Source organism: Equus przewalskii, chromosome 15 (assembly GCF_037783145.1).
Source record: "Equus przewalskii isolate Varuska chromosome 15, EquPr2, whole genome shotgun sequence".
In the NCBI taxonomy this organism is placed as follows: domain Eukaryota; kingdom Metazoa; phylum Chordata; class Mammalia; order Perissodactyla; family Equidae; genus Equus; species Equus przewalskii.
Window position 1 is genome coordinate 73,012,809 of NC_091845.1, and position 14,414 is coordinate 73,027,222.

General features: G+C 39.4%; 1 protein-coding gene across 1 annotated transcript in view; it reads left to right on the forward strand.

The window, feature by feature from the left end:
* The window catches only part of PCCB (propionyl-CoA carboxylase subunit beta), a 73,813-nt gene that overhangs the window by 7,865 nt on the left and 51,534 nt on the right, over window positions 1–14,414 (forward strand). The window contains exons 5-6 of the mRNA XM_008536059.2: window positions 440–553; window positions 13,050–13,160. Coding sequence (XP_008534281.2) covers window positions 440–553; window positions 13,050–13,160 — 225 coding nt within the window. The remainder of the gene's footprint in view (window positions 1–439; window positions 554–13,049; window positions 13,161–14,414) is intronic.

The following is a 14,414-nucleotide window of genomic DNA, read 5'->3' on the forward strand; positions in this document are numbered from 1 at the left end:
GAGGAAGATTAGCCCTGAGCTAACTACTGCCAATCCTCCTCTTTGTGCTGAGGAAGACTGGCCCTGAGCTAACATCCATGCCCTTCTTCCTCTACTTTATACATGGGACGCCTACCACAGCATAGCATGCCAAGTGGTGCCATGTCCGCACCCAGGCTCCAAACCAGCAAACCATGGGCCGCTGAGAAGTGGAACATGCGCACTTAACTGCTGCGCCACCAGGCCGGCCCCGGCGGGGCGGGGGAGTTTAATCAGCCCTTTAAGTATCTGGTTCTCTGTCCTCCGTGAAGGTACCCAGCCATCACAGGATTGAAGCCAGTGTTCCTCCTGTTCTGAAAAGTGCATTCAGAACATTTTCTAGAAAACACTGTGGTGCTTTGTAAATGCTGTTTTTGATGACGGGATCAGTTGTCTCACAAAGATTTCTCTGCTGTCTCAGATCATGGACCAGGCCCTGACGGTGGGGGCTCCAGTGATTGGACTGAATGACTCTGGGGGAGCACGGATCCAAGAGGGAGTAGAGTCGTTGGCTGGCTATGCAGACATCTTTCTGGTGAGAAACCTGTCAGTAGAGAACAGAGAGTAAAAGAACAGCGTGCTGGTCAAAGCTTCCCATCTCTTCTCGTTGTTCTCTGCCCCTTTGTGTCTGTTCTGTGGCTCCTTCCTGTGTCACTGGGGGTGGTATGAAGGGTGGATGAAAAGCAAGAGAGAGTAGATGGGAGGGTTTTCTTTTTTTCTCCTAGAGGGCCACTCAGGGGAAAACAAAAATATCATTCATAAGGGAAAGTCACTTAAATATTTATCTTCTTGTTTCAAAAGCAAGGGAGAGGGAATATAAAAGCTTAAAATGAACTGATTTGCTAGAATTGGGAATTGAAAAATGCAATGCTTTTTATTTTTTGGTTGAAACACTACAAGATCATTATACATAGTTCAAGCAAAGAAAAAAATCACCCCAAATGCCACCATTCATAAACACTTGGTGAACATCCTTTCAGATATCTTTTTGCTTACTTACAGACTAAAATTCAAGAAAGAGAAATGAGGAGAAACACAAAAATAAGTGTATTATTTGAAGTAGAAAGTATATTGTGAGAGATACAGTAAGGGAGATTGGGGCGAGAGAGAGACTGCCGGATGGAAACCCAAGAAAAGAGACAGATCAGCATTTCCAGGGAGGGGAGGAAAGAGAGGGAGAAGGGAGGAAAGAGACAGGCAGACATTGTTTCTAATCAGGCCAGCTGTTCTTGTCATCCCCTGGCCTGCAGGGTTTTTATCCCTGGCCACTGCCCTTTATGATCAGTCAGAAAAATGTGTATTTACTTTGTATAAGATACTCTGCTAGTTGTGGAAGTACTTATGTTAGTTGAGAAGCCACTTTGTAGATCTTAAACCTACTTTTTTTTTTGCTGCGGAAGATGCACCCTGAGCTAGCATCTGTTGCCAATCCTCCTCTTTTTGCTTGAGGAAGAATTGCCCTGAGCTTCCTCTGTTTTGTATGTGGGTTGCTGCCGCAGCATGGCCACTGATGAGTGATGTTGGTCTGTGCCGGGGAACTGATCCTGGGCTGCTGAAGCAGAGTGTGCTGAACTTAACCTCTAGGCCATAGGGCTGGCCCCTTTAAACCTACCCTTTTTTTTTTTTTTGGTGAGGAAGATTGTCCCTGAGCTAACATCTGTGCCCATCTTCCTCTATTTTGTATGTGGGACGCCACCACAGCATGGCTTGATGAGCAGGTCCATGCCTGGGATCCAAACCTGTGAACCCTGGGCCACTGAAGCAGAGTGCACAAACTTAACCACTTAGCCACTGGGCTGGCCCCGCCTTATACCTACTTTTGAATCTTTAAACTTAAGCTCCAGGAATAACCCACTGGGTAGAATTAGTTCTTTGGGTGGCTTGGCTTAGGCCTGGAAAGTCTCCTTTGGCCCCTAGCCTGGAAGTTATCCCTGTGTTAGAAACAAAAGATAGGGTGGCCCTAAGAGAAGTGGCAGTAAACCATCACATTTTAGAGCTTGTTGGGATTTTAGAATATCATGTAGTCTAACACATCTTTATGGGGGAGTGGGATTTTGTTTTATTTTCATGGCATAGGCTTTAGTGATTTTAAGGTCTGCTTTGGTTAATTAATTGCTTACTAATACTGCTTGTCATATCTATACCTCCACCCACTTCTTCCTGCCTGTATTATTTTTTGTTTCTTTGTAACTCTTTTTTTTTTTGAGGAAGATTAGCCCTGAGCTAACTGCTGCCAATCCTCCTTTTTGCTGAGGAAGACTGGCCCTGAGCTAACATCCATGCCCATCTTCCTCTACTTTGTATGTGGGACGCCTACCACAGCATGGCTTGCCAATCAGTGCCACACCTGGGATCCCAACCGGCGAACCCTGGGCCACTGAGAAGCGGAACATGCACACTTAACCGCTGCGCCACTGGTTCGGCCCCTCTTTGTAACTTTATTTTGATGTAATTTCAAGCTTCATAGAAAAACTGCAAAAATAGTACAATGAGCCTCCCATATGTCCTTTACCCTCATTCACCAGTTATTTACATTTTGCCCATTTGCTCTATCATTCTCTCTCCGTATATACATATTTGCATGTTATATTTTTCTGAAACATTTGAGAGTAAATTGGAGATTGTGCCTTCTTTCCCTCTTAAATCCTTCATTGTGTTTCCTAAGAACGAGGACGTTCTCTTATAACCAGAGTACACAGTAATAAAAATCAGGAAATTTAACACTGATTCGTCAATATTATTCTTATCCATGGTCCTTATTCAGATTTTATCAAATGATCCCTATGTAGCCCCTCTACAGCTATTTTTTTTTTTTTCCTGGCTGGTATTTAAACCAGGAGTAAATACTGCTTTTGGTTGTCATATCTCTTTAATCTCCTTTAATCTGGAGCATTTCTTCAATTTTTCTTGGTCCTCCATGACTGACATTTTAAAGAAGTTTTTTATTGAAGTGTAATTTATAAACCATAAAATCCATCCATTGTAAACATACAATTCAATGATTTTTAATAAATTTATAGAATTGTGCAATCACCACAGTGCGGTTTTGGGACCTTTCCCTCCAAAAAGCTCTCTCCTGCCTGTATGCAGTCAGTCTCTACCCAGCCCTAGGCAACGGCTGATCAGCCTTTTGTCTGCAGTGTTTTCATCTGACTCTTTTCACTTAGCGTAATGTTTTTTGAGGTTTGTTCATATTGTATTTTGTATCAGTGCTTCATTCCTTTTTATTGCTGAATAATATATTATATGGATATATCACATTTTGTTTATCAATCCACCAGTTGATGGACATTTGGGTTGTTTCTACTTTTTGGCCATCATAGCACTGCTATGAACATTTGTGTATAACTCTGTGTGGACATGTTTTCACAACCCTTGGGTAGATACCCAATGGTGGAATTGTTGAGTCTGACAAGTTTATAACTTTAAGAAACTGCCGAATTTTTTCTAGAATGACTGTACCATTTTACATTACCACAAGTAACGTATTGAGGGTTTCAGGTTCTTCACATCCTTGTCAACACTTAGTATTGTCAGTTTTTTCCGTTAAAGCTATTTTGGTGGTATATACTGGTATCTCACTGTGGTTTTAATTTGCCTTTTCCTGCTTACTAATCATGTTGAGCATCTTTTCACGCACGTTAGTCATTTGTATATCTTCTTTGCTGAAATGTATATTCAGATCATTTTTTCATTTTGTAATTAGACTTTTAAGTTGTAAGAATAGTTCTTCACATATTCTGGGTACAAGTCCTTTATCAGACATGATTTGCTAATATTTTCTCCCAGTCTGTGACTTGCCTTTTTCTTTCTTTCTTTTTTTTTCCTGCTTTTTCTTCCAGTACATAGAATCCCCCCAGTACATAGTTGTACATTTTAGTTGTAGGTCCTTCTGGTTGTGCTGTGTGGGATGCTGCCTCAGCATGGCCTGACGAGCCGTGCCACATCTGCACCCAGGATCCGAACCAGCGAAACCCTGGGCCACTGAAGCAGAGCGTGCAAACAACCACTCAGGCACTGGGCCAGCCCTGCCTTTTTATTTCTTAATGGTGGCATTTGAAGTGCAAAGTTTTAAATTTTGAAGTCCAATTTATCACTTTTTCTTTCATGGATCATGCTTTTATTGTCATATTGAAGACTCTGCCCAATACAAAGTCATGAAGATTTTGACCAATGTTTTCTTCATGTAGTTTTATAGGTTTGGCTCTCTTAAATCTGTGATCCATTTTGAGTTAATTTTTGCGTATGGTGTGAGGTCAGGGTCTAAATTCATCCTTGTCTCATCACAATGTGTTGACATCGCTATTCTTTCCCCATTGAATTGTCTTGGCACTTTGGTGGAAAAGTGACCATAAACGTAAGGGTTTATTTCTGGACTGAATCCTTTCCGTTGATCTTTGTCCTTAACCTTACATCAGAACCACACTGTCTTGATTACTATAGTTTTCTGGTAGTTTTGAAGTTGGATAAAGTCCTCCAACTTTGTTCTTTTTAAAAATTGTTTCAGCTATTCTGGTCCCTTGCATTTCCATATAAATTTTTTCATCTGCTGTCAACTCTACAAAAATGGCTGCTGAGATTTGATAGGAACTGTATTGAGCCTACAGACAATTTGGCTAGAATTTACTTTTTTTTTTTTTTTTAAAAAGATTTTATTTTTTCCTTTTTCTCCCCAAAGTCCCCTGGTACATAGTTGTATATTCTTAGTTGTGGGTCCTTCCTGTTGTGGCACGCGGGACGCCACCTCAGCATGGCCCGATGAGCAGTGCCATATCCGCACCCAGGATTCGAACTGACAAAACACTGGGCCGCCTGCAGCAGAGCGCGCGAACTCAACCACTTGGCCACAGGGCCGGCCCCTAGAATTTACTTCTTAACACCTTGAGTCTTCCACTCCATGTAGATGGAATGTTTCTCCATTTCTTTAGGTCGTCTTTAATTTCTCTCAGTAATATTTTGTAATTGTCGGCATACATGTCTTGCACTTCTTTTGTTCTTTCTGTCTAAGTATTATTTTTGATGCTTTTGTGAATGGAATTGTTCATTTGCTTTTGAGTTGTTCTTTGCAAGTGTATGGAAATACAATTGATTTTTATATATTTGATCTTGTATCCTGTAGGCTTGCTGAACTTGTTTATTAGCTGTAAATGTTTTTGTGTGTGGATTCCTTAGGAGTTTTTATATACATGATCATGTCTTCTGCAAATAGAGATGGTTTTGCTTTTTCCTTACTAATTTGGATGCCCTTTATTTCTTTTTTTGCTTAATTGCTCTGGCTAGAACATACAGTACAGTGTTGAATAGAAGTAGTAAAAGTGGACATCCTTGTCTTGTTCTTGAACTTAGGAAGAAATCATTCATTCTTTTACCATTAAATATGATGTTAACTGACTGCGTTTTTTTGTAGATGCCCTTTATCAGGTTGAGGAAGTTCACATTTACTTCTTGTTTGAGTATTTTTATCATGAATAGATGTTTAATTTAGTCAAATACTTTTTCTGTATCTGAAATAATCATTTGATTTTTGTCCTTTGTTCTGTTGATATGGTGTGTTACATTCGTTGATTTTTTGGATGTTAAACCAACCTTGTATTCCTCTGCTAAATCTCACTGGTTCATGGTGTATAATCCTTTTTATAGGCTGCTGGGTTCTGTTTGCTACTATTTTTTGAGTACTTCTGAATCTTTATTAATAAAAGAGATTGGTCTGTAGTTATCTTTTCTTGTGTTGTCTTTTTTTTCTCTCTAATTTTTTGGTGCTCTGAATTTTTTTTCAGCCTTCTTTAAGTCTTGTGACATCTTTTTCTGGTTTGGTATCATGATAATTCTAGCCTCATGACATGAGTTGGAAGTGTTGCCACCTCTTCTGTTTTTGGGAGGAACTTGTAAAGGATTCACATTAATTCTTCTTTAAATGTTCAGTAAAATCCACCAGTGAAGCCCTCTAGGCCTTGACTTTTCTTTGTAGGTAGTTTTATGATTACTGATTTCAGTCTTTTTGTTACAGGTTTATCAGATTTTCTGTTTCGTCTCAACTCAGTTTCAGTAGTTTGTATTTTTATAGGAATTAGTCCATTTCATCTCAGTTACCTAATTGTTGCCATACAGTTAGTTGTTCATATTATTTTGTTATAATCTTTATTTCTGTAGTGATGTCTCCTCTCATTTCTGATTTTAGTGATATGAATTTTTCTTGTCATACTATTTAAAAGTTTGTCAATTTTGTTCATCTTTTTGAAGAATCAACTTTTGGTTTTATTGATTTTTCTCTATTTTTATATTCAATTTCATTTATTCCTGCTCCAAGTTTTATTTCCTTCTTCCTGCTTGCTTTCTTTTACTTTCCCCAGTTTCTTAAGCTGGAAAGTCAGGTATTGATTTAATACTTTCTTTTAATATATGTGTTTACAGCTATAAATTTCCCTCTTAGCAGTGCTTTCGCTACATCCCATAAGTTTTGGCATGTTACATTTTCATTCATCTCAATGCATTTTCTAGTTTCCTTTGTAATTTCTTCTTTCACCTTTTAGTTAGTTAGGAATATTATGATTAATTTTAATGTATTTGTTGATTTTCCAGGTTTTTTTTCTAGTTTCATTCCATTGTGATTGGAAAAGTTACTTTGTATGATTTCAGTAATTTTAAATTTATTGAGACTTATTTTGTGGCCTGACATGTGGTCTCTCCTAGAGAATGTTCCATGTGCAATTGAAAAGAATGTGTATTCTCTTGTTGGGGGGAGTGTTCTGTATATGTCTGTTATGCATACTGGTTTGTTGTGTTCAAGTCCATTGTTTCCTTACTGATCCTCTTTCTGTTTGTTCTGTCTATTACTGGAAGTAGGGTGTTGAAATCTCTAGCTATTATTATGCACCTGTCTGTTTCTCCCTTCAATTCTGTCAATTTTTGCTTCATATATTTTTGGGGCTTTGTTGTTAGGTGCATATATTTTTATAATTGTTATATGTTGGTGTGTTGAACTTTTTATCAGTATGTCTATGTCTCTTGTAACTTTTTGAAGTCTATTTTTTCGGACAATAATATAGCCTCCCAGCTCTATTTTGGTTACCTTTGTATAGAATATCTTTTTCCACCCTTTTACTTTCAACTTTTTTGTGTCCTCATATTTAAAGTGAGGCTCCTTAGTTGTTTCTTCTCTCAATGCAGTTAACATCGTCGCTTTCTTGTGTACCCGTCTAGAAATGTTTGATGCCTGCACAAATGTACTCACACACGTTCACTGTCCTCTTTTTTAAATGCAAGTGGGAGCATACTAGCCACTCTTGCTTCTTTCACTCAATGATATATCCTGGAGATCATTTCACATCACTACATCAAAAGCACTCTCATTCTTTTTCACGGCTGCCGAATACTGCATTATGTGGATGTACCATAATTCACTGAAGGCCCTGCAGATGTATAGGAAGCCAGAAAACACGTATAGCTTTAAGAAGAAACGAGCAGAAAAAAAGCCCAAAGTTCCTGTTTCTATTACATTCATTTTTTCCCTTTCAGTGCTCACTATGGAGCCAAGACCCAGAAGTCTGGTAATAATGACTTGCAATGTTTACATGACTGAAGGTCAAACACCCTTCAGAATAACAAGCCTGAAGGACAAGTTCAGAAGCTTTGCTAGTCATCAAATAAACCTTGGCATGTCAGAAAAAAAAAAATAAATAAATAAAGTGAGGCTCCTCGTAGATAGCATATCGATAGATTCTTTCTTTTTAAATCAAATCTACCAATCTATATTAATAAAATAATTTCATCCATTTACATTTAGTGTGATTACTGATAAAGGCGGTGTTTCTGCCATTTAACTATTTCTTTTCCATATGTTACATCTACCTCAATTCCTCCATTAATGCTTTTTTGGGTATTTAGTTGATTTTTTTTTTTTATTTGGTAGTGTACCATCTTGATTCACTTCTTTCATTTTTATTTTTTTTCTTTAGTGATTACCATAAGGATTACAATAAACACCCTAAATCTACAGCAATCTGATTTGAATAGTGCCTTTCCAGCTTCAGTATTAAACACTCTGCTTGTGTACATCTCCATCCCTCCTCCTCTATATTGTTATCATCATAGATTACATCTTTATACATACCCATTAATGGATTTGTAATTGTTTTGTGCATTTGCCTTTTAAATCATATAGGAGGAAGAGAGACATTAAAAACCAAACTAAAGTACGGTAATACTGTCTTTTTAAAATTTGCTTAGGAAGCTGCATTTACTCCAGTGTTCTTTATTTTTTCTCATGGTTTCAAGTTACTGCCTAGTGTCCTTTCATTTCAGACTAAAAGACTCCTTATCACGTTTCTCGTATGGCATGTCTGCTGCAAACGAGCAAACTTCAGCTTTTGTTTATCTGGAAATGTCTTAATTTCTCCTTCATTCTTGAAGGATAGTTTTGCTGAATATATTTGAGGTTTTTCTTTCAAGACTGTGCATATCTCACTACTTTCTGGCCTCTGGGATTTCTCATGAGAAATCAGCTGTTAATTTTATTGAGGATCTCTTGTATGTGATGAGTTGTTTCTCTTTTGTTGCTTTCAAATTCCTCTCTTTGTGTTTAAGTTTCAGCAGTTTGACTAGAATATGTCTTGGTGTGGATCTCTTTCCATTCATCCTGCGTGGAGTTCACTGAGATTCTTGGTTGTGAATATGCACATTTTACATCTAATCTGGGAAGTTTTCAGCCATTATTTCTTCAAATATTTTATCTGCCTCTTTCTTCTGAGATTCTTATACTGTGTATGTTGGTACATTTGATGCTTTCCCACAGGTGCCTCAGGCTCTGTTCATTTTTCTTCATTTTTTTTTTTTTTTAGCTGTTCCCCAGACTAGATAGTTTCAGTTGTCTTCAAGTTCTCTGAATCTTTCTTCTGCTTGCTGAAATCCGTACTTGAGCCCCTCTTGTGTGCTTTTCAGTTTGGTTATTGTGCTTTTCAATTCCAAAATTTCTGCTTGATTTCTTGTTATAATTTCTATCCTTATTGGCATTCTCATTTTGTTCAGACATTCTTTTCCTCATTTCCTTTAGTTCTCTTTTTTTCCTTTTTCTTCCCAAATCCCCCCAGTACATAGTTGTATATTTTAGTTGTGTGTCCTTCTAGTTGTAGCATGTGGGATGCCACCTCGCCATAGTCTGATGAGTGGTGCCATGTCTGCGCCCAGGATCCGAACTGGCAAAACCCTGGGCCACCAAAGCGGAGCGTGCAAACTTAATCACTTGATCATGGGGCTGGCCCCCCTTTAGTTCTTTTTTTTTTGAGGAAGATTAGCCCTGAGCTAACATCTGCTGCCAATCCTTCTCTTTTTGCTGAGGAAGACTGGCCCTGAGCTAACATCTGTGCCCATCTTCCTCTACTTTATATGTGGGACGCCTACCACAGCATGGCTTGCCAAGCAGTGCCATGTCCGCACCCAGGATCCAAACCTGTAAACCCTAGGCCACCAAAGTGCAACGTGCCAACTTAACTGCTCTGCCACCAACCCCCTTTAGTTCTTTTCCCATGATTTCCTTTAGCTCAATGAACATATTTAAGAGTTTGTATAACATCTCTGACTGACAAGTCCATTGTCTGGGCTTCCTCAGATATGGTTTCTGTCAAATTCTTTTTCCTGTGAATGGGCTGCGCTAGCCTGTTTCTTTGCATGTTTTGTAATTTTTTGTTGGGTACTGGAAATTCTGAGTATTGTGTTTGTAATGTTGGAAATTTAATTCTCCGACTCATCAGAGATTGCTGATTTTTGCTTGTTGGGGGCTGAATCTGTCCACTTGTGACTTTTCCCAGCTATTTTGCAAAATATGTTCCATGTTGAGTGTTGTCCCTGAAGTTTTAGTTCCACGTCTCTGCAGTCAACCAGCGATCTGACAAAGAGTTTCTTAAATGTCTGCCTCCCAGAAGAGATGAACTGTCCCTTTAAATCCTGTTTCAGCTGAGAAGCTGCTTGAGTCTTTCAAGCTTGAAACAATGGCCAGCCTCTGTGCTGGCCCCTCAGTGATCAAAAGCCATGATCAGTAATTAAAACACAGAACACTGATTTTTGGAGGACGGTGTCCTTATTGCCACCCTGACATGAGCTGGCCACTCTAGGAACACAAGCTGCCTGTCCCTGTGGCTACCTGCCACAGGGTTGTAGGGTGCGTGATGGTAGCTGCTATTCTAGATTCGGGAATTGACTGAAATTTACCTGCTTCTTCTTGAAACTCTTCCCTGGACGCTACAAGAGTTCCGCTCCAGAGTTCCAAAATGGTTGCTGGAGACAGTTCCTGCCAGCTCAATAGTTGTTTTGGTAGAGGGATGAATTCTTAGAGCTTCCTATTTCATTATCTTTTGTGATGTCTCTCAACTCTTATATTAAACACGTATTTTAATGTACCTTTCTAATTTCTCTGACTGTTTTTTTTTGAACTATTTTTTTTTTTTTTTTTAGTGGTTGCTCTAAGGGTTACAATATGTATGTTAATTGATCGTAATCTACTTCAAAATGTTACTGAGTTCTGGTAAAATATAAAATTTGCTCCATTATAGCTCTGTTTTATCTCTCTTTCTTTGTGCCATTATTGTTATATTCTTAGGTGATAAGCCCAACAACAAGGTGTTATAATTATTGCTTTATATAACAGCTTTGTCTTTTAAAAGTATTAAGAAGAGAGAACAGTATTAAGAAGAGAGAACAGTATTATATATTTAATCACGTATTTACCATTTTTAGTGCTCTTGTTTCTTGTGGATTTGAATTACTGTCTAGTGTTATTCTCTCACCCTGAAGGATGTGGGCAATAGTAGCAATCTTAGTTGAGAATGCCACAGACTCCTCGTGTTCTTATCTCAAGTTTGGCATTTCATTAATAAAAAATTCTCAATTTGTTAATGTTTGGTCTGATTTCAGAACCCTGAAATGTTTGTTTTTGACAGTTTTGTCCAGTTTTATAGTTCTTTTTCGAGGAGAGTGTTTTCTGACCTCTCCACTCTGCCGCAGCTGGAAGTCCACCCAGCTTGATATTTTTTGCAAAATATGGATAACTTTTTTTCAACTTTGTTTTATTGTGGTTAAATACACATAATATAAAATTTATCAACTTAACCATTTTTAAATGTACAGTTCAGTGGTATAAAATACATTTATGACGTTGTACACCCATCACTAGCATCCATCTCCGTAACTCTTCGTCTGGCAAAACTGGAATTCTATACCCATTAGACAGTTCCTCCCCATTATCCCCTGTCCCCAGCCCCTGGCAAACACCATTCTGCTTTCTGTGTATGATTTTGACTAAGTATCTCAGTTGAGTGGAATCATACATTCTATATAGTGGAATCATACATTTATTTATCGTTTTCTAACTAGCTAATTTCACTTAGCATAATGTCTTCAAGCTTCATCCATGTTGTAGCATGTGACAGGATTTCCATCCTTTTTAAGGCTGAAAAATATTCCATTTATGTACATACTACATTTTGTTTAGCCATTCATCTGTTGACAGGCAGTTGGGTTGCTTCCACCTTTTAGCTGTTATGAGTAATGCTGCTATGAACATGGGTGTACAAATATCTCTTTGAGACCCTGCTTTCCATTCTTTTGGGTATGTCTTCAGGAGTGGAATTTATGGATCATATAATTCTACTTTTAATTTTTTGAAGAACTTCATTGTTTTTCAGAGCAGCTGTACCACTTTGCATTCCCATCAACAGTGCACAAGGATTCCAATTTCTCTACATTATCACCTTGTTTTCTGGTTTTTGATAGCCATCCTAATGTGTGTGGTGTGGTATCTCATTTGTGGTTCCCTCATGATTAGTGATGTTGTGCTGGAGGGGGAGGTGCAACAACAATCTCTAACTGCACCTTTGTGATCAGAATCCACAGTGAGCAGTCAGAATACAGATCCCTGATATTTGGAGCACTAGGTCCTGTTGGCCTACCCTGGTTCCTGAAAGCTCTGTGTAAGCTGCTGCAGGCACACATGCACAGCTGCTCCTGCACAGCTGCCTCCCTTGTGGCTGGGGTTGGGGGATGGGTAGCTGCTACTGTGCTAAGAGCTGAAATTGACCAAAATTAACCACAATTCACCCTCCAGATCTTCCCCTGGAAGTTGCAAGCCTTCAATAGACTCCAGAGTTACAAAATAATTACTCATACAGATTATGCCAGTGCAGCTGTTGTCTAGGTCGGGAGAAGCTTCTTGGTGCTTCCTACTCCAGCATGTTCTTAAAGTCCTCTATCTATAGATGTCTTTTTGTACTGTCCTGAGATTTGTCCTATGATTTATAGAAATTGGGCTCAGAGCCAAGGCAGGGCTAAAAGTGGACATAACTTCTCTTAAGCTGATGGTGTTCAGGGGAAGGAAAGAAGTTGGGGGTTGGGCAAGGAGTCATTGGGCCCTTATCTTGCCTGAGTCCTCCAGCCCCAATCTTGTCTTTCCCAGAAGGAGGCCTGAGGATTGGCCCTTTACAACACCTTTGTCCCTGTGGAGCCTTTCTGGCTTCTGCTACCTCCCTCTTTCCCATATGCCCTGTCTCAGGGGGCAGACATAGAAAACTCAGGGTAAACTATCACCTATCTCTTAGCCTTGCCTTGTAACTGCTGGGTACCCTCTGTGGAAGGTGTGAAGGGGCTCCAGGATAAGTTTTGGCCCCATGTATTCTAAGGTTTTCATTCATTCTTCCAGCCAGCTTCGTGCAGACAGGGGTGCTGGGCCTGAGGTGTGTTTGGAGCTGGAGTAAGAGTGGTGGAGTTCTCTCTGAGCTCATGTCCTGGTGGAGGTTTGGGGAACTACTGCCAAGGAGGGGAGAGGGTATAAGCCCCAGAAAATAATATGCCAGCTATCTCACCGGTGATGGGAATAAATTACATGTATAATTCTAGAAGAAGCTTTACTGATTAGATCTCTTGCCTAAAGGATAGAATTTCTGTGAATATAAGCCAAATGTAATTTTATTATTACTTTTATTTTTCTGCAGATAATGCCTAGAACACCTCTGTAACCAGATGCCTTTGCCTTTCTCTTTTGGCAGAGGAATGTCATGGCATCTGGAGTCGTCCCTCAGATTTCTCTGATCATGGGGCCGTGTGCTGGTGGGGCTGTCTACTCCCCGGCCCTAACAGACTTCACGTTCATGGTAAAGGTAAGAAAGAAGGGCCTGTCTCTCCTGTCCTTTGAGAGTTGGGCAGTACCTCACCTACAATAAAAATAATTCCCGACCCAGATCTGGGTTGTTATCTGTGTTCTCATTGGCTTTCAGCATAATGATGATAAGGTCTTAGTGGAGAGACATTTTGGCACGAAATCTGTACCTTGTTAGGGGTTCAGTGGCAGAATGTGCTTATGTGCTTTATTGCTGGGTGATTTTGCTTGTTGATCTGAATTGCAAATGATTTTCAGATAATCAAAGGATCCTATCCTCTGCCCAGACAAATGATTGTTTACTGAATCCTATTCAGAAAGTTTCTCATGAAAGGCTTTTCTGTGGTCTGCTTTATCGAGAAGTTGTTTCTTATGTCCTACCTTTATTTCTTCAGCTTTTTGCTATTTTATTACATTTTGTCTATACTGATAATGGATAAATCTGATCTCCAACTTCATTTTGAGAGGTACCTGTCTTTATTACATGATTTTGATGGAGTGATATTTTAAAATGGTTTGTAAATGATGCCTACTTGAATTTATACATGCGTAATTACTCCTAATCTAGTACCTTTTAAAAAAAATCAGTCTTTTCCTCTTAAAATATTTTTAACCATGTTGAACAATAAATGCCAAGCAGAAAGATTGGAGGTGGGGGAAGTAGTCATCCAACATGAGAACAGTGCTGGAGGGAGTCAATAGGAAACACTTTTTTTCTGGGGTAGTTTGGCAGTAGGAATTCAAAAGTTTAGAAGAGTGCTTACCCTTTGACCCAACTCTTCTGTTCTCATTGATAGAATGAAAGAAACCTAAATGTTCAACAGCAGGGGTGGGTTTTAAAAATTAAGATGACTACATCTCTTGCTTCCTGAACAAAGCAGAATTCCCTGAACTTTGCCCCCTAAATCTATATATACTGTACCTATCTGGTGCTACCCCAGTCCTCTTCTCCTTCCTGCCTGGTAGGATTGGAGGTATGGGATCAATTCAGCTGGCTAAGGCCATCCTTTCCCCCGCTCCTTACATACATGCCCATCGCTGACCAGCTCTCCACACCTTTTCAGTAGCTTTGTGCTGTCAGTTCTCTTTTATGTATTATTTTCAGTCTCTCCCTTGGTACTGGATCTTCCCATCAGGACTTAACCATATTCAGGTCTTCCCTGTGTTCAAAAAGCGACACCCCCCCCCCCCCCCCCCGAGTCTGCGTGTCCCTGTGGCTCTTTCCCTATTTCTGTCTTCCCATGCTCTTGTTTCA